The sequence below is a fragment of the Hippoglossus stenolepis genome, chromosome 11 (assembly GCF_022539355.2).
Source record: "Hippoglossus stenolepis isolate QCI-W04-F060 chromosome 11, HSTE1.2, whole genome shotgun sequence".
NCBI classification, from domain to species: domain Eukaryota; kingdom Metazoa; phylum Chordata; class Actinopteri; order Pleuronectiformes; family Pleuronectidae; genus Hippoglossus; species Hippoglossus stenolepis.
Window position 1 is genome coordinate 6,677,209 of NC_061493.1, and position 20,094 is coordinate 6,697,302.

The following is a 20,094-nucleotide window of genomic DNA, read 5'->3' on the forward strand; positions in this document are numbered from 1 at the left end:
CTAATTACTTCTGTAGTTCTGATGAAGCAGGCCATTGCAGTCAGAGATCCTTCACTGCCACCACCAGGGCTTCCATGCATCTACAGATCAGAATATATGGACTACATGTTTGCAGCAGGGGATTTTCTGGCATGTGTCTTCTGGCAAGAAGAAAATATGTCAGGGGCACAGAAAGGCCAACAGCATGTAATATTTATGTGTTACTGAAGCACATGTGGTAAAGATTTGAGAGGCCTATTTCTTTGTTGATTTATTATCTCTAGGATTTCCCGTGTTTTATTCTTCCCCTTGAAGCTCAGGTTTAACATCAGCCTGACACGACAGACACTCCTAAAAGCAAGAGTTTCTCTTAAGGTGCAAAATTTAAAATTCATACCGCAGCTACAACCAAACTCCCCTCCTTCAGCTCAGACTACAGCAGAGTACACACTTGTGTGTTGATGCATTTCAGCATATGCAGTGATCACAACTTCAAAAGCTTCCATAAGCTTTTTACACTGTTCCGTTTGCTTCCACACAGGTATCATAACATGGAAAACATGGTTGGTAAAACACCTAACACCAGATTTCACCTGGGAGCTCAGTACTTCTGACAATATAGTCAAAGGAAGGTCTGCCCTAACTTCGATCCCCAGGTCCCCAGTCAAAGTTTTCTTGGGCTGAATCCTGAATTGTTCCTGATGCTTGCGGCAGAGTGTTAATGTGTAATGTGTAATTGACAATAGCAGCATATAGTAGCACTGTGTATGTGAACGGATGAATGTGACTTGTGTCAAGCACCTTGAGAGGTTATTTAAATCCAGTGCATTTATCATTTCACCAGGTTTCTGTCGATTGAGTCCCTGTGTGAGATGATGTGGACTCAATCATCAGAAGACAACAGGTTGGTTAACTGGTATTTCGCAAAAGATTTGAGCAAAGAGAGAAGAGAAACACACATGTGGGTCATGCAGGAGAAGGTTGGTCAGTTTCCCTGTATGAACAGAAATGATGAGGAAAAGTATTTGTAGTGTGAAAACCAAAAGTAGAGGCTCTTTAGAGGGAAAGACACCAGAGTCTGGAAGGTCATTGTGAGATATACCTTTGTGATGACAACCGTCTGGGAGAAGAATTTCATATTTAGTTTGAAAATAGGAATGTAAGCATTATGAATTACAGAGAAAAGTATCTGCCAAAGTTCTAATGAAACTGCCCATCTATGTTTAAATTAATTATTTTACACTAGGTGCTTTTTGAGGAACGTCCTGCCTTTGTTTGAGCAACATTTGTTCAGCCATGTTTGCCGTGTGCCATTTTTCTGTTTGTGCGCCACAGCATACTGGACGAAGTGTGGGAGTCACCCTGCTCCAGTAGAGGGCAGTGGTGCAGCATTCTGGGTGCAACGCTGCCTTTTCCTGAGAAGAAGAAGGGTTTGTCCAGCTGCATTTAGTATCAAGAGGAAAGTGTGGAGGAGTGACAGTAAAACTTTGTTTTCTCTGCTGGTCGCTGCAGGAGGAAGATCTTTTTAATCAGGACACACTCCTCTGTTGACACTCAGCTGGCACAGGTCCTCTGGAGTGAAATGGGTAAAGTTGAGTGTTTTCCTGGTGTCACCATCGGTTTGTTTTGGTGTTAGCATGCCTGCTAACATTACCGTTATCGCTTTGATTACTCAAACATAATAATAATCATTATTGCTGCAGGTTTTTAATTAAGATATAAAACAATACATAATATGATTTTAAAAAAAGATCTGTGGCTTTATAATAATAATAATAATAACAAGGAACAAACCCAGTTAAACCGAATATTTAACAAACTAAATAATACTGTTGGCACCTAAAGGAGTTATTCCTACATTAATTTTATTTCATATTGAGATGATTTCTGAAGACATCACCAAAGACTGCAAACATGCATCAACAGGTTCTCCCACTAAAAGAGAGAAAACTCGAAATGAATCACTTTGCCTCTTTTCTTATATTTGGCCTATGACACCAAATATCTTGCAGAAAGATGAGTCTTTGTACTTTGTCTCTGTGTCGGATGTGGAGTCTACAGTGGAGAATCAACAAAAAATTATCATGGGGAAAATAAACAAGGACGATCTCATTTCCTGGAGTCTCACTCCTGGAACCCAAATCATGAAGTAATCTTATTATAAAACTATGCAACTCCTTCAAACAACACACAGATGTAACCAACGATATACTGTCGCCCACTACCAGACATTTCCTCCTCCTAAAAAAAGGCCATTTCCTGTTCGGTTCTTTTCTTAAGAATAGGCAGTTTATTGCAGGAAGAAGTCTGATACTTGTGATAATGTGGTGCTGATGTGTATTATGTTATTTGTGAGACCTTAAGTAAAGTAAATTAGGCTATAACCTAATGAAGTTACTCCACATTCCTCATTTTAATGAAGGCAACAGACTTTATTCTCATTAAATTGCAACTTCTTTAATGTATAATTGCAACTTTACTCACATGATATCACGACATTGTTCTAGCAATTGTTTTATTCAACTTTCCCCGAATACCCAGTTGTAGTAATCCACGTCCACTGAAGGGAGCTCATGTTTTCTCCGCACAGCTTTCTGGCACTGATTATTATTTTTATGCAACAGAGAGATGTGTGTGAATGGATCAGTTTACTGTTCTAATGCTGCCTCCGTCTCTCTCCCCTGGCAGAGGGTGCCCTGCCCCTGTCCTCACTAAGGCTCCTGGCTCCACCTCTGCGGGTGATGCTGGCTGTGATGTGGAAGGTGGTTCGTCAGAAGAATGTAAAGCATTATAGGAAGGTGGTGGAGTTTGTGACCTTGGTAACTGAGGCCATCCCTGACATATTGACTGACAGACAGATGAGACTGCTCACTCTGGGATTAAGAGCAAAGGTAGGAAATACAGATCCACCATACTGTATATCATTAAAGGGTTAAGGTCAAGGTAATGCTGATATCAGTCCAGTGTTATCTTCTAGTGATACAACTTATTTTTGAAAGATTTCAACCAGATATCTGGTATCCATCTTGTAGCTTTTCTTCTTTATTACACATCTTGGGAGAACAAAACTTTATTGAAAGAACACAAAGGTCTTTACAGGAACATGAAAAATGATTCAGAGGAGGGGAAATGTATTGACAGACAGTGTTTTTCAACCCAAAATAAAACATTTGAAAATGAAATAGTATTATGCATTATGTTTTACCGTACTAAAAGACACCATGACCAATGTGCATTTTGTTTTAGTGAGGAGTTTTCTGTTCAATCTAAAATGTGGTCAAAGAGCCGCTGTAATCAATATGGACGCATTGCAGTCAAGAGAATTTCAGCTCAAGATGTATTAAAAATTTCAATTCAATAATAATAATAACTTAATATGTGCAAATCACACATTTTACTAGAAAGAGCAAATTATCTTTAACAATGTATATATTTTTTTTTTTTTGCTAAATTGTGGGCTTTATCTTCACGACCATGGTTTATCAGTGTTTTCATGAAAATAAGTCAAGTGGAGTCAAGTTTCTTTTTTTTCAGTCAACACAACAGAATATATGTATTATGGTTGTTACAGATGAAAAATAAAACAGTTACCTTGTGATTTTAACCTGCATTTAATAGTATAGGCCAGAAAATATCACATAATGATTTTTGCATAAAATCTCCCAATTATCAGCTTCTGTCTTTGGTTTTCTCTTGAAAATGGATGCAAAGCTTGTTAGAACTGTCTTTACCCACAACAACTTTTAACTTTACACTGAAAGTTTAAACTGGTGTAAACTTCCCTTAAAGATGTATTCATTATTATCACATTCATTGTTGATACATTCGGTGGATTAAAACCAAATCAATCATATAAACGAATTGAGTGGACCCTGAATGCATTATCTATCCCTATATTCTTTTGATTTCAGTGTGTAAGCAGAAAGTTAGATTGTATAGTTTAACACTATCACTGGGCTGGTTGCAGCTACGAAGAGGGATTATTTAGTTTCTTTATTGTCTGTGTCTGTGTCTTTTCCAGATGACTTTCCAGATGTTACGTTCTGAACAGTCAGAAGATCTCAGACATGTTAGAACACACTTAGACAGCCTCCTGCCAACCAGCTCAAAACAGGTGTGTGACGTCTTCAGTCGTGGACATTAAATATTGACTTGTTTTCCCTGGTCCTGCTTATTTTAAATGTGCATATTGTACTTGACAGCTTCAGCCACAAACTGAAGCCCTCGAAGACAACTTTGTCCGACTTATTCAGAGACTTCTAGAGGACTCAAAAGGGAGAGAACACTTTCTCGAGGTACTTGTTTGCTTTAACATGAAAAGGGGCAGTTTTTTTTGTTTGTTTGTCAAATGAGGCAGTGCTTTGAGACTTCATATATATATGATTAAAATGTTCTGCCTGACAGAATGTGTTTCCCGTGGAGTACGGCCCCAACTTTGATACAGCACTGGAGACGATGGTTTGTGATTTCTTCAGCCGGCTGGAAGAGCTTCTGCTTATACCAAACTTTAAACAGGTAAAGAGACTAAATTCTGCTTTATGTATTAAATTCCCCAATGAATGTTCATATTTCCTGGTCCAGTCCCTCAAAATAATAGTTTTATTAATTTGGTAAAGACCGCAGTATGGATCAGTGATACATCCTCTGTGCTAGAAGAGTACATGCAGTGTGTGACCACTACAGATGACCTCAAAGTTTTGCTCAGAAGCAAGGTGCCTCATGGTAAAATGGCCAAGATGGATTCCATTGGTAAGTGTATAATTTATCTAATTTATAGACAAAATGGTTTATCAATTGACAAAATATCATCAGATCAATTTGTAATGACAGTAATTATTTGTTGCAGCTCTCGTGTAGATATATTCCAACCACTTTGAAAAAGTAAATATACAAACAGTGAAGTTGTTTTCTCTTTTCTGTTTTCAAAAAGGGCCCTCTCCATCAGAGCAGCAGCTCTTCTTATCGTTATCTCTCCCTCCTTCATTGAGAGCAACCAAGGACATGGAACCAAAAACACAGACATTAGAAAACCAAAGAGAATCTGAGGCGACTTCTCCTCAGGAGGTGGGAGACACGATGGAAAAGGATGGAAGATGGTCGGATGAGACGCGACAGAGCAGCACAGAACAAACAACAGGAGAGAAATGCAGTGACCGTGTTCCTGATGGTCACATTGTGGAGGAGTGTGATGACAGAGCTACCTCTACATCTGCTCAGAGCCCTGTATTGTCCGGATCTTTAATCGGCCACCCTCGGCTCAGAGTTGCACAGAAATGCAGTCAGTGTGCGAAGTGCTTCATTTACCGTTATGAGCTCCTGGAGCATCAAAGACTGCACACTGGAGAAAACCCCTACAAGTGCTCTCAGTGCGGAAAGGCCTTCAGGAGGACGTCTGACCTGTCCACTCACAGACGGACACAGTGCACGAAGGCCGCTTATATTTGCATCAAATGTGGAAATAGCTTTCAGTCTATACAGGAGAGATTTAGACACCAGTGTATTGAAAGTGTCCAAAAGTTTGACTGTTCTCAGTGTGGAAAAGTTTTTAAGAAAATGTACCTGCTGGATAAGCATGAGCTGACTCACAGCCAGGACCGCATCTTCAGGTGCAAACAGTGCAGCGGGGTGTACCCCAGCATGAGCGAGCTGAGATCCCATCAGAGGATTCATCCTCCCAAGCTGTCCAATCAGTGCATGCAGTGTGGGAAGATCTTCAGCTCTGCTGCGTGTCTGACAGCTCACGAGCTGCGCCACAGACAGCAGAAAACGCAGATGTGCATGCGCTGTGGCAAAGCCTTTAAGAACAAGCATGACCTGAGTCTGCACATGCGCAGTCACACAGGCGAGAGGCCTTTTCAGTGCACGTACTGTGGGAAACGTTTCTCAGTGTCCGGAAATCTCACCGTACACATTCGAACTCACACCGGAGAGAAACCATATCTGTGCTCTGACTGCGGAAAGGCTTTTGTTTCAGCGGGCGAGCTGCAGATACACAGACGCACCCACACGGGGGAAAAGCCATACAAATGCACTGTGTGCGAAAGAGGATTCACCATGGCCAGTAAACTGACACTTCACATGCGTGTTCACACCGGGGAGCGCCCGTATGTCTGCTCTGTGTGTGGGAAAGGTTTTTCACGTGGCGGCGAACTGAAGAAACATACCATGAACCACACGGGGGTTCGACCATACGCTTGTCAGCTGTGTGCAAAGACTTACACATGTCTCAATCACCTGAGGAGACACTTAAAGACTCACAGTGTGCTCCAGACCGTCTGATTAGCATAAAGCATTTCTTTCAAATGAATGTTTGGACTTCGTGCACTGTGTACAATGTTTCACACACCCCCTCACTTGTGTGGACTTTATGTATTGGCTTTATTATTTATCGCACTTATTTATTAATCATTGGAGTGAACATCATTTGCAATCGATCCCGGCTGTTTAACAACAGTATTCTGAAGTAACTTATTTGTTCCTGACAGAAGCAGAATTTCTGATTATATCCCAAAATAAAACATCTTGCGGTGGCCTTCACAATATTAGTATTGGAAGTGAGTGAAAAAATTATAATTTAAAGAAATAAAAACTCTTTTTCAAAATATACATCTGTATATCCTGTTTGAATTTTTCTGAACGTTTCTGGAAAATAAATTTAGATTTTTTTCTGAAATAAAACACAATTTTTTGTTTATGTTCAGAATTTTTTTTTCGTTTTCTCTTATTTTTAAATGTAGCTATCAATAATTATTTTAAACATTTTATCTTTCAGTTCTCTGTATGATTAAAATCTCATGAGCCATCAGAACATATAGTTGATCAAGTAGCTGATTAGATTTAGTTATTTGATCGTCTGGTGAGGCGGTGCAACTTACATTGACATCAGATGAGACAGGAGTCCCTGTATCCGGGCTAACCCGCACAACAAAACGAACGCTCATGTTACTATCTGACACTGGCTGGACCAACGCTCTTATTATGAACAACGTGTTTCAGGAAGAAGTTGGCGCCTGAAGCCCCGTATGCTGTTAGCCTGCGCGCTAACGAGACATCTCGCTGTAACGCTTCATCTTCCCGTCGTTATTGAAGGGTAGCAGAATGAACGACATGGGTATGCATTAGCTCGCCAAGCCTTACACAAATATTTATTTTCTTTGCTCCTTTTACAGCTAGCCGAATAGCTAAAGCAAAGGATTAGCTGAGGCTCAGCAGGCCTCGACTAATCCCTGGAACAAGAATTGTTTTGCCCAATACTGAGTCGGTTTTAACACTAGCGACCTTGTAGCTAGTATCTTAACGTGGATGCTTTGTTGTGAGCACAACTCTTAAATAAAAGCTTTAAAATGTTATCAGACGCGGCGTAGCGGATGGGTCTTTTCAACAGACCGTAGCTTCATTTATAGTGAACTGACTGATGTTATGCTAAATGCTAGCGCTAGCAAACAGTTCACGTCCACGTCCCATCCGTGAATTAGCCACTCGCTTTGACTCCTGTGCAATGCAACATCAGCACATATGCGTTTGTTTTAGTATACCAACTATTCGAGCTGGAGACATTACTCGAGCAGGCTGCTCCGTGGGAAGCCTGGTGCTTCAGATGGCGGAACATTATCTGCTGTGTTTGTAGCGTTAGCATCACAGATGCAGTGTTTACCAGAGAGTGAAGGGTCAGTCCTAACCCCAGTGGATGGACTGGCTTTATAGAAAGGTGCTGTAGCAGTACGAGAATCCTGTCTAGTCTTCCACTAGCACTGGATTCTTTACCACTGTAGAAGAGTTGGCATTAAAGACTGTTCCCATATATAACATTTAATCCAGACTTCACTGTCAAAACATATTCAACACCAGTGATCTCTGGGCTCAGGTTGTGTAGCTTTAAACTTAAAAAGTAGTTCATCCTCTTTGTATGGACATGCATGTAAATATTTTCCAGTTTTTTTTATTAGATATTTAGCCTTTCACCTGATTCTGGATGTTTTTTTCTTCATTATACCGTATCAATCTAATATACCACATATACCCCTTGTGACTAAACATTTGTGAAGATTTTTCATTGTTGGGGAAAAAATAACAAGTTATAAAAGCCTCTGGGTTTATTCAACAGCAGCTGCACTGAACACGGTTCCGATATTGTTTAGTTTTGTTTAAGCCAATCCAATTTCTCTCTGAAGAATTCAGCGTCCCCCTGTCCTCACTGGCGCTTCTGGTCCCACCGCTACGACTGATGTCAGCAGTGATGTGGGAAGTTGTTCGCCAGCGCAACATAAAGCACTATGGGAAGCTGGAGGAGTTTGTGTCCATGGTAACAGATGCAGTTCCTGAGCTGATGAGTAAAAGGGAAGGGAGGCTGCTTTCACTGGGCCTTAGGGCTAGGGTAAGTAATTAGTGATGTTTTTGTGTATGATAAGTCGTAACTGAATAAGACTTCAGCAGTGTTAGAAAACATTTCATGTGAATGTTGAAAATGGAAATTGAATTTTCTACAGACAACTCTTGAACTGTTGCGTTCCGAACATCCCGAGGACCTCAAGGCTGTTGAGACCCACCTTAACCGAATCCGGTCTTCTTGCATTGAGGAGGTGAGCAAAGAATGTTTTTATTGACCAACTGTAGAAAATCAATTATTAAGTGATTAAGCAATTAGCATAACACTTTAATAGATTGATAATTGTTATAATACATTTATAAGAAACAATGGTAACAAGTTAACAGGTTCCAATTTGTGAGATTTCATGATTTGCTGCTTTTTTTTGTCTTATGTGCTAGTAAGTTTGATTTCAATGAGATTTTCACTGTTTGTCTGACAAAACAAACAATATGAAGACATCTGCTGGGCTCTGGGAACTTGTGTTAATTTCTTACAATTTCCATACATTTATTTATAAAACACTAAATTGATCAGCAAATTGGTGGTTTTATATTTTATTCTGACTGGTGTTTTTGTTTTCCCAGACAAATGATCCTATTATTGAAGCACCAGAGGCTAACTTTATGAAGCTGGTACAAGGGCTTATTGAAGACACTGACGGCAGAGAACATTTCCTCAAGGTAAGATTAATATTTGCCTTTTATTATTGTGATGTAATAAAATGTATGATTCCCCGAATTTCAAATCTCATAAGACGATTTATCTCAAATTTAAATATTGAAAATCTGAAATATGTAATTTTGATATTGTCTGTCTGATCATTCCAATCACATCTTATTCCGAATGTGTAAAACTCTCTTTTTTTTTTTGCCCGACAGAACGTGTTTCCTGTGGAGTATGGCCCCGACTTTGACACAGCACTGGAGACTTTAGTTTGTGAATTCTTCACAAGACTCGAGGAGCTGCTGCCAATTCCAGATTTCAAACAGGTAGAGAGAGGATTGCTACAAAGTGACCAAACCTTTTGAGCGCTTTGAATTTGAATTTCAAAATCTCTTACTTTTGTACAGACTGCCTCCTGGATCAGTGCTGCCCCCTCTGTCTTAGAGGAGTACATGCAGTGTGTCTCAAATGGAGATGACCTTAAGTTTCTCCTCCAGAGCAAACAGTGCCATGGAAAACTGGCAAAGAGCAGCATTGGTATGTGCACGTCCACTATAAACTACTCAATGACTCAGCGCACTCAGCTGAACAAATATGAGACCAATATGACTAATTCTCTTTTCTTATTTTCCACATAGCTCCGTTTCAGTCAGATGATCTGCTCATTCCCTCTCTGTCTCTCCCTCCATCGCTGGAAGTAGCCATCGCTTCCCACCCCAGTGCTTGTGACGATGAAAATAGCGACGTTCCTCAGATTGTTATGTTCGATGAGGAATTGTCTACAAACCCTTCCACCTCAACTGACTTTCCTGAATCACCAAAACGGACTGACATCCCATCGTCTCCTCAGAGAAGACAGCAGTCAGCGATGCACAAATGCACCGAGTGTGACAAGTGTTTCAAGCATCACTCTGTCCTCATCGAGCACCAGAGAGTTCACACCGGGCTGCAGCCTTACAACTGCTCCGAGTGTGGGAGGGCTTTCAGAACAGCCACCCTGCTGGCCGGTCACAGGCTGCGCAAATGCAAAAATGCTGCATATCTGTGTATTAAATGTGGGAACAGTTTTCCAACCTCGCTGGACAAATTCAGACATCACTGCCCGAAACGGGGCCGTAACTATGACTGTGGGCATTGTGGAAAGAGATTTCAAAAGTCTAACAGCTTGAAGGAGCATCTGCTAACTCACGTTCAAAACCGGCTTTTCAAGTGCAGCCATTGTGGGGTGGGGTTTTCAGGGATTGGTGACCTGAAGTATCATCAGCAGGTAGATCATGATAAGCCATACCAGTGTAAACAGTGCGGAAAGAGCTTTATCACCTCCAAGTGTCTGGCCAAACATCAACAACGGCATCAAGAGGTTGGTGAAATGGAGACGGCCAAATTAATGAGTGGAGGTAAACATAGAAAAGGTGGCTCAGCTCACCGCACATCTTTAGCCTCTCTGTCGTCCAGGAAGACGTCTAACAAATCCGTCTACCCTCGCGGACGAGTCATCCATAACTGTCCTCTGTGTGGGAGGAGCTTTAAGTATCGCTTTGAATTCCTGGAACACCAGAGGTTCCACACGGCAGTGAAGCCATATAAATGCTCCCAGTGTGGCAAATCCTTCCGCACTGAGGTCCACCTGTCCGGACATAGGAGGAGAAAGTGTAAAAATGCTGCCCACATCTGCACCAAATGTGGCTGTCAGTTCAGGTCTCTACACGATCGCCTCCGACACCAGTGTGTGCAGCTGCTGACAAAATACGAGTGTTCTCACTGCGGGAAGACCTTCAAGATGGCACACCTGCTCAGGAACCATCAGATGAGTGATCACCAGCTTCCCTACAGCCCCAACCATCGCTTCAGGTGCAGATACTGTGAGGAGACTTTCCCTGGGATCAGCGAACTGAAGTACCATCAGAGAGTTGACCACGAGAAACCCTACCAGTGTCAGCAATGTGGCAAGTGTTTCCTGTCTGAAAAATGCCTAGCCAATCACGAGCTGCGCCACAACAATGACAGACCAGAGAGCTGCCTGGTCTGTGGCCGCGGCTTTAGAAACCGCTATGACCTGAAGCAGCACATGCGCACCCACACGGGAGAGCGACCTTACCAGTGCACCCACTGTTCGCAGTGTTTCTCCACTGCAGGAGGACTGAGGAGTCACACCCGGGTTCACACGGGCGAGAAGCCGCACGTTTGTCCAGATTGTGGGAAGGGCTTCTCCCAGATTGGAGCAATGCGCACGCACAGGCTCACCCACACAGGAGAACGGCCATTCAAGTGCACTGTGTGTGGCAAAGGTTTCACAATGGCACACAAGGTAACGGTTCACATGCGCGTCCATACTGGGGAGCGGCCGTACGTGTGCACCCAGTGCGGGAAAGCCTTCTCAGATGGAAGTGTGCTGAAGCAGCACATGCTGAACCACTCAGGAGTGAGACCATACCACTGCCAGATCTGTCCCAAGACGTACACGTGTCTGAACCACCTGAGGAGGCATCTGAAAAGCCACTCTAACATGAACTGAGCCACACATGAAGAAAACGTGGAGCACAATCCAATGACATTTTACAAATATCCTGAAACACTGCCTTTGACAGGGTGGCTCATGAAACTGCAATGTACTGACGTACTCAACCAAGCAATACCTGAAGGACTATAGGAAGATGTTGTACAGTTGCTGTTCAAATTGACTTAAAAAGTTTCATTTTGCAGTTCTTGTCTAACTTTGCCATTTGTTGAGGACTATTGAAAAGTAACAAGTGAACATTTTGGCTCTGTGTAAATAAGATGAAAGACAAATAATGTGAGTGCAAAGTTAAAATTGTGACACTGTCAATTCAAAATGACATCACTTTATTCCTCTTGGCCTTTTATATCCCAACTGTGGTTTGTGGATTTCAGATTAAATGACCTTGTTACACCCTGTGCATGTTAACTGATTTAATTTATTCGAGACAAAACACTGCAATAAAAAGTATTCATCCCTCTGAGTGGAAAGTGGAGGTGGAAGTTGTACTTTCAATCAGAATAAAAAGTTTCACTAGAGGGCAGAAGGTGACCATTAACCATTTCCCCTTGATCCTCTATCAGGCGGAGCTGTGACCATCTCTGATGGTGGCCTTAATTGAAACTGCATGCAGTAAATTACTGCTTATTTAAGTCAAGTAGACAAAAGACCTTTGGGGACACTAGAGATTGATGAGGGACTAATGCAGCGGAAGTTAATCCGACTCATTTCCTGTCATTAACTTTATTTTTGGTGTGGCTCGGGAAATCTTGATTACGCTGCAATTTTCTTGTTTTTCCAGGCGCCCATCAGACTCCGGTTTAAACGATAATAAAGAGCAGTTACTTTAAAACAGTGTTTTTTTCCCAACAGTTAAATAAGGTGTAGATGCCACAAAAATACAGTAAATTACTTTAATTAAAAACCATATAAAAACCCTAGAGTAAAAGTTGAAATCTAACTTCTCAGTGATCTCAATCCCACCTGCCTGCACGGTGTAAAAAGCTGTAAAAAAGTACACTGCAGTAAAACCTAGTGTGGAACCTGAAAACAATACTTTGCCAAACGAATACTGCACCACCCTGCCTCACACAAACTCCCAGAAAACTCCTTTTCTCTGAAGGCCTCTCCAAGATCTGGACACAAGGAGCAGTAGATGGCACTGTGTCTCTTCCTGCCTCAGAGGAGAGGGGAGTGAAGACCCCCTCCACCTCCTCTTCCTCCTCCCTTCCTCTCCTCTTTCATGTTCACGTCTGAACACAGAAGTGATCCAGATGCATTGAAATTCCACAGAAAAGAGACTTTCTACAGAAAAGAAAGAGGATACAGGATGTGCTTCAGCTGCTTTTCATTAGGCCTGATGAAATTACTCCAGTGTGCATCTATTCAGGGTTTCAGTGCTTAATTTTCTACATGGAAAACTTGAGATACAACTGTGAAAATGAAACATAAGTAGCTTTTTTCTGGTTTCTGCAGACATTTTCTGAAATTATTAAAACACGGTCGAGATCATTTGTGCGTGCACTCTCTCCTGCAAAGAGACAAACATCATCTGTGCATGTCGGGGCCTCGTTTACTCTCAGGCCTGTTTATTCCTGTGGATCCACTGTTCCTGTCTCCTGTGGAACAGCAAACATATCTTGACGATATCTATCTCCTCTTCCTCTTCCTCCTCTTCCTCCTCCTCCCTCCCTCATCACCGCGCGCTCTGGGTCTCGCCTCGGAGAAACTGCGGCCGAGAAGCTGGAATCAACAAAAAGTTTTCGTCGATTTTTAAGAAGTAGCGGACTTTAGGGGGGTCCGGTGTGTTCGTGTTGTCTGGGGGGAACTGGGTGGTTCTGCTGTGTATCGTTGAGTTCTCAGTTTTAATCGCAGTTTGATCATGGAGACTCTCAGGGGGCTCCTTGCGCTGCTGTGCGTCCTCCTGGCTGGAGCGCAAACGAATAACCAAAGAAACAAGTTTGCGGGTAAGTTTGCTTCACCCCTATTGTACCTTTTACATGTTTTTATTTCAAATATGCGGTGTTCATGGCATTTGTTTGCCTGTAAGGGGATCTGTCTGTGCTTGAATATACTGTATTGATGTTTGCTGCAAGAGCGCATCCAGATGTTCGTTGTCTTTGGGCTGCATAGTTGTGAAGGTTTTTCCTGTAAATCAGCAGCAGAGACGCAGCAATAGGAGAAAGTAAGATGTGATGATGACAGTAGCTTAGCCCACCCTGAGCAGGCCCTGGGTCTGTCCTGTGGTTTTCTTAATGGCAGTTATGCATCCCCACCAAGGTGCTGTTATAGTTCAAGTGTATAAGCAAACTAACAGTGTACAGTCCTGCAATTGTCACAAACCTACATGTGTGAGGATGGATCAGGTAGAGCGAACCTATGACACCCACTGTGACTGTAGGGTGCTGTAGGCCTCCAATACTGCAGCAGTGACACCCATGCTGACGTCACTTGAGTTGATGGGTAGACTGGGTATGTTGACTGTACTTAATACTTCTATGTGTCCAGGCGCCACCGATGTGGCCGCGTCCTGACTTGGAACTCAGGAGCGCTGCACTACAGTGACGAAGTCATCATCGTACGAGAGCTGAGTGAAATGGCCACACATCGTCAGGACTTGAAGGATGACATCGACACCATCAACTACATCGGCAAGGGCACATACACCGACTGTGCCATCAAGAGAGGCCTTGCTGAGCTGCTCGTTGAGTAATAATAACACAAACTGGTACATTTTGGCAGATTAAATGATGAGAGCACTGATATCATTGTCAAGTGTGTGTTTGTGTGTGTACCTGCATTCAGTGGCTCCCACTACCACGAGAACAAGTACATCATGGTGGTGACTGATGGTCATCCCATCACTGGGTACAAAGAGCCGTGTGGAGGCGTGCAGGAGGCGGCTAATGAAGCCAAGCAACATGGAGTCAAAGTGTTCGCTGTCGCCGTCTCACCTGACCAGGAGGTAAAAACTCACACCTTTGATTCTACCCTCATGAGGACCCACATACCCTCGGCCCCTAACCTCAGATTAACCAGCCCAACTACATGCACAATTCCTATAAATAGTAAATGATAAGGAAACCTACTTTTCTCAATCACTTTCTGAATATGAGTAATTGGTTCCTACATGAACTTACTGCCAAAGTCATAAAAGTTTTGATTATTTTGTAGACAGAGTTCTGTCTTGGTTTTTCTTTTGACAAGGGTATGGTGATGTCATATACTTTCATGCATGAATCAGAAATCAGAATTTAATGACAGTTGATTGACTTTTCTAGTCGCAATCAAATGCGACCAAACCATAACCTACACAGTATGGATGAAGTTGCTTTGCTGTATGGGGAAATTAACTCTTCATAAATAAAACCTTCAGATGTTCAGATGAGGTTATTATTATTTCATTTTGCCATCAAAGTTGACATATGAAGTTATTAGAAGCTTTTAAGATTTGTATATACATATTACATTATCTGTTGTCTACTTGTGTACATTGTCCAGAGTGGCTGGACAGTGGACACATTTAACCTGAATGTAAAAGATGTTGCACAAAGTCATGTGTAAAAATAAATTTCAAATTTCAGAAACACAAAGGCATTTCAACTAACTCCGCCCCCTGACAACCTCATATTTGCTTCAGCCAAACTTTGAAATGTATTTTTGCAGAGGAATTACCCTTTAACCTTGAACTATATCTAATCTTAAATTTAAAACCAAATGTCAAACTGCCCTGCGAATTACAGTTCACTGAAGTACAGCCATGTGTAGTGAAGTGCAGTGAGGCGATAAATAAATAAAGTAAATTAAAAGTAAGTGCGGTTCTGTAAAGTGTACTGTGAAGTGAGTTGACATTAAATGAAGTAAGTCAACTCAATTGCAGTTATGTGAAGTGAAGTAAGGCGGCATTAAATATATTGAGTAAAGTGAAGTGCAGTTATGCAAAGTGTAGTGAAGTCACATTAAATTAATTGAGTAAAGTCAAGTGCAGTGTAGTGTGATGTGAAGTGAGGGGAGGTAAAAATTAAGTGAAAAACCTTCACTTTCCAAAATAAAACTTTATTTAAAGATTAAAGTATTGTTACAGTCATTGAAAATAATACAATATTTGAACACACTTAATGATTGTTGTTTATGTGACACTGTCTGAACTGAGGGGAAAAAAGGAGGTGATCTACATTTTAGTCTGATGCTCAGAGAGCAACTAAACAATCACTGTTCTTGATGTTCTACGTGGAAGTCTAACTGTAGATAGTCCGTTATATCTAATACAAAAAGGACTAGTGACAACATTGGCTGAAGCTAAGTGAGATCCTACAAAGAACACTGTCGCAGAATAAAGCTTTTAGAGATCAGTTTTAACAATCGGAAAACATAAGCGTGTTGGTGTAGGTGCTACTTTCAGGCCAGTAGCTGATGGTATGTTTTGTGTTTCACCAGGAAACCAGGCTGTCAATCATCGCCACAGACCACCAGTACAGACAGAACTTCACCGCTGCAGACGACTCCAGATCCACCAAGATGGAAACCATTCGAACCATCATCGATATGATCGTATGTATATTCTCTTCTCTCTTGTGGACAGAATTATTTTATTTTTATTTTAAATTAACCTTTGTTTTCTTTCCTTCTTTTCAGACAAACAAGACAGAGGATGTGGTATGTGATTTTCACATGTTTCTAAGGAAATATTTTCATGTCTGTTGGCTTACTACTGTTGAATATAAAGTAGAATGTCCACAGTAATTGTGTGAACATAAAAATTATGGATTTTTTTATTACAAGTCACCGGAAGCTGAAATTATCACTTAAACAAATTAAGAGTGCTGCGACGTTCAGGATTCTTGCTGTGTCAGAATCTCCCATGAAATCACTGCAGTTTGAAGTTAAATATTAGACTTGTTGAATTATCCCTACTGTCATCTGACAGTTGTACTTTCTGCTGTTAAGTTCAGAAGACTCCACTGTCTGTTATTATTTAAGTCTTTCATTTTGAGACCAGCACAGAAAACAGGATCGTATCATGTTTCCTTCTTTGATTTGAAGATAAAGACAATTTTCTGCGTTAATAATCTTTCTTTTCTATTTTTTTTCTAGTGTTGCTCTTTTGACTGCAATGTAAGTATGCCCTAGTACATCTATGCAAATTCAAACCATACTTGGAGCAATCAGAAATCGGGTCAATGGTTGTGTCTGTTCTGTTTTGTATGCAGGCTAAAGGAGGGGTTAAAGGACCAGACGGACCGACTGGCGGAAAGGTGTGATTATCATTTGAATGTATTTGATATCAGAAACTCAACAGTCAGTGCATTCCGTTGCACAGGTAAATATTGAAAACTGAACTAATGAACTCTTGTTTCCTTTATTTTCTCAAAAGGGAGAAACAGGTAGACCGGGTGCAGAGGTAGGCAATTTCCACAATCAGCCTCATACACAACATAAACACGAAGAAATACACAACAATCACCATATCTGCTCGGATTTATCATGGAGCACAGATGATACAACATCATTACATCATGTCACAGTGGGATTTAATGGAGATACCGCACTGAATTATCCAGCCAGATGAATGGACTGACATGGTCGGCACTTAACCTGCAGGGGAACAGTGTCTTTGATGTAACATACCTGTGTGTCATGCATCCTGTCTTATAGACATGCAAATGTATACTGACAGGTGTTTCACATTGATCATAATATGAATTACCCAACCCCCACAACCCAGAAAAGATGCAACAACGTGTCAATGTAACTACATATTTTTATTATTAGCCAATTTTGGCAGGATTGGCTAATATGGCAGGATTTTTTAGTGTGAATGATTGTAGGTGTTGCACTGAACAAAATGCGCGAGATTCCCCTGGTTCCCCCTACCTCAGGTTTTCAGTGGAAAGAATGAACCTTACCCACACTCCCTCCCTATCTCCCCTAGGTCACAAACTGAAACTAGAGTGCCCACTTCAAAAAGGTCTATTGACCCACAAGGGTGTCAATGAGCGATAGAAAACCAATTGTGTGAATGTCAGCATTTGCCGCCATCCCGGCAAGATTCAGTTCTGTGCAGCTGCCCATGTCTCCATCCTCCACTGTGCCACAAATTTGAAAAAAGTTTTTTTTAGCTTCACATATTTATTAGCCAGACATTTAAGAGTCAAATTGATTTATGTCTCCAAGGTCTGGTCACTCTGAATGTATTTCTGCTTATTTGATGTTGTTTATCTCATGATGATCACTGACTCTTTGTCAGACTGTACTCACCTTATCAGTCACCACCATGCTGTTTATTCTGATGATGGTAATATTGTGTGCATTTCTGTTACCAGGGAGACCGCGGTTCCAGAGGAGAGAAGGTACGAACACATCAAACTCAAATATTTACTCTTAAAAAAGATTCAGTAAATGTTGGGTCCTGTATGATTCATGACTCACTAATGTGGTCTGTGTTTGTTGCAGGGTGATAGAGGAAACAAAGGCTACAAGGTGAGCTCTTCCTGATCGGCGGATCCTCAGATGGATACTCTTTCAAATTAATGGTTAATTTCTTCTTCCATCACTTTTATCCTCATTCATTCTGCTTCTGTTTTTGATTTTTCTTCTCAGGGAGACAAAGGACGTGTCTGAACCACCTGAGGAGGCATCTGAAAAGCCACTCTAACATGAACTGAGCCACACATGAAGAAAACGTGGAGCACAATCCAATGACATTTTACAAATATACTGAAACACTGCCTTTGACAGGGTGGCTCATGAAACTGCAATGTACTGACGTACTCAACCAAGCAATACCTGAAGGACTATAGGAAGATGTTGTACAGTTGCTGTTCAAATTGACTTAAAAAGTTTCATTTTGCAGTTCTTGTCTAACTTTGCCATTTGTTGAGGACTATTGAAAAGTAACAAGTGAACATTTTGGCTCTGTGTAAATAAGATGAAAGACAAATAATGTGAGTGCAAAGTTAAAATTGTGACACTGTCAATTCAAAATGACATCACTTTATTCCTCTTGGCCTTTTATATTCCAACTGTGGTTCATGGATTTCAGATTAAATGACCTTGTTACACCCTGTGCATGTTAACTGATTTAATTTATTCAAGACAAAACACTGCAATAAAAAGTATTCATCCCTCTGAGTGGAAAGTGGAGGTGGAAGTTGTACTTTCAATCAGAATAAAAAGTTTCACTAGAGGGCAGAAGGTGACCATTAACCATTTCCCCTTGATCCTCTATCAGGCGGAGCTGTGACCATCTCTGACGGTGGCCTTAATTGAAACTGCATGCAGTAAATTACTGCTTATTTAAGTCATATGCTCTGTACTGCAGCCAAGTAGACAAAAGACCTTTTGGGGACACCAGAGATTGATGAGGGACTAATGCAGCGGAAGTTAATCCGACTCATTTCCTGTCATTACGTTTATTTTTGGTGTGGCTCGGAAATCTTGATTACGCTGCAATTTTCTTGTTTTTCCAGGCGCCCATCAGACTCCGGTTTAAACGATAATAAAAAGCATTCACTTTAAAACAGTGTTTTTCCCCCCCAACAGTTAAATAAGGTGTAGATGCCACAAAAATACAGTAAATTACTTTAATTAAAAACCATATAAAAACCCTAGAGTAAAAGTTGAAATCCATAAATTTATAAAATGGTAAATTTATTTTTTTACAGGATTATTCAATTGCTTGATAGTCTTGAATGTTAAATTACATAAAATTATGTTTGAAAATACAAACACAGTTTTTCTCACTATTGCTTTGTTTTATTTACTGTAATTTGACAAAGTGTTCCACATTGTCAGTTGTTTACTGTTATTTACTTGTTTTTATACAATGGTTCTCTTTCCCATTTTTAAAAACCTGTTTGCATGATTCCACTGAAGCTCAGTTCAGTGAACAGTACAAACAAACTCCTGAGTCATATTGTAACGGCCTCATTGGGATTAATCTCTTCCATCTGTGCTGACTTTTATGTTTTTGCTGGAAAAGCAAAGCCTGTTCTTTTTTTTTTTTCACCCTCAGTCTTTCCCTTGTTTAACGCTCTTGTTTCATCTCATCATGCGCTCACATGCTTGGTGACTATTGAATCACATTCTCTGAAACAAACTCAAATCTGTTGCCATTCACAGGGAAGCACAGCCCCAGAAATGAATGTGGTGGTTTGTCAAATGTTGAAAAAAACCACAAACATAATAATCCTCAGACTGGACACACTGGCTGCTCTCAGTAGTATTTCTTCAGTATTTCATCTGTGTCTCTGACTCAGAAATGCTGCTAATCTTCTCCAGTGAACATCAGAATCCTGTGGAAACTCATGCTGCGTCCTGTCTGCCATCAGGCAGTGCCCAGGACATTATGCAGAACCCCTCTGTTGTAGAGACAGTCTGTGTTACTGCTGTTCTCTTGTCGTAAAGACCTGTTTTAAGTTGTCAAGGACATGACCTGTGTGTCTGTGTGTCCTCAGGCTGAAAGAATCTAACTTCTCAGTGATCTCAATCCCACCTGCCTGCACGATGTAAAAAGCTGTAAAAAAGTGCACTGCAGTAAAACTTAGTGTGGAACCTGAAAACACCCCCAGCTGCTTCTCCTATGAAT

General features: G+C 41.1%; 3 protein-coding genes across 5 annotated transcripts; all 3 read left to right on the forward strand.

Annotated features, from left to right (window-relative positions):
- The first annotated feature begins 1,386 nt into the window (after nt 1-1,386).
- On the forward strand, nt 1,387-6,585 carry LOC118117750 (zinc finger protein ZFMSA12A). 2 transcript variants are annotated; one of them, XM_035170271.2, is made up of 7 exons: nt 1,387-1,570; nt 2,668-2,870; nt 4,001-4,093; nt 4,182-4,274; nt 4,384-4,494; nt 4,596-4,728; nt 4,910-6,585. In XM_035170271.2, exons 2-7 carry the CDS (start codon nt 2,721-2,723, stop codon nt 6,256-6,258), a joined length of 1,929 nt encoding a protein of 642 aa, XP_035026162.1. In that variant the 5' UTR covers nt 1,387-1,570; nt 2,668-2,720; the 3' UTR covers nt 6,259-6,585. The 2 variants fall into 2 exon arrangements, with proteins under 2 accessions (XP_035026162.1, XP_035026161.1); XM_035170270.2 differs by having other exon boundaries at nt 1,387-1,565.
- Nucleotides 6,586-6,860: 275 nt separating this feature from the next.
- Nucleotides 6,861-18,573, forward strand: LOC118117749 (zinc finger protein 665). 2 transcript variants are annotated; one of them, XM_035170269.2, is made up of 8 exons: nt 6,861-7,090; nt 8,151-8,353; nt 8,466-8,558; nt 8,932-9,027; nt 9,226-9,336; nt 9,418-9,547; nt 9,649-11,491; nt 18,139-18,573. In XM_035170269.2, the coding sequence occupies exons 1-8, from the start codon at nt 7,078-7,080 to the stop codon at nt 18,170-18,172; spliced, it is 2,523 nt and encodes an 840-aa protein (XP_035026160.1). In that variant the 5' UTR covers nt 6,861-7,077; the 3' UTR covers nt 18,173-18,573. The 2 variants fall into 2 exon arrangements, with proteins under 2 accessions (XP_035026160.1, XP_035026159.1); XM_035170268.2 differs by lacking the exon at nt 18,139-18,573 and having other exon boundaries at nt 6,864-7,090; nt 9,649-11,991.
- On the forward strand, nt 13,207-18,573 carry LOC118117751 (collagen alpha-1(VI) chain). Its single transcript, XM_035170272.2, has 11 exons — nt 13,207-13,474; nt 14,016-14,216; nt 14,313-14,472; nt 15,945-16,058; nt 16,143-16,163; nt 16,602-16,622; nt 16,718-16,762; nt 16,882-16,908; nt 17,831-17,857; nt 17,961-17,987; nt 18,108-18,573. The coding sequence occupies exons 2-11, from the start codon at nt 14,104-14,106 to the stop codon at nt 18,126-18,128; spliced, it is 576 nt and encodes a 191-aa protein (XP_035026163.1). The 5' UTR covers nt 13,207-13,474; nt 14,016-14,103; the 3' UTR covers nt 18,129-18,573.
- Nucleotides 18,574-20,094: the final 1,521 nt, after the last annotated feature.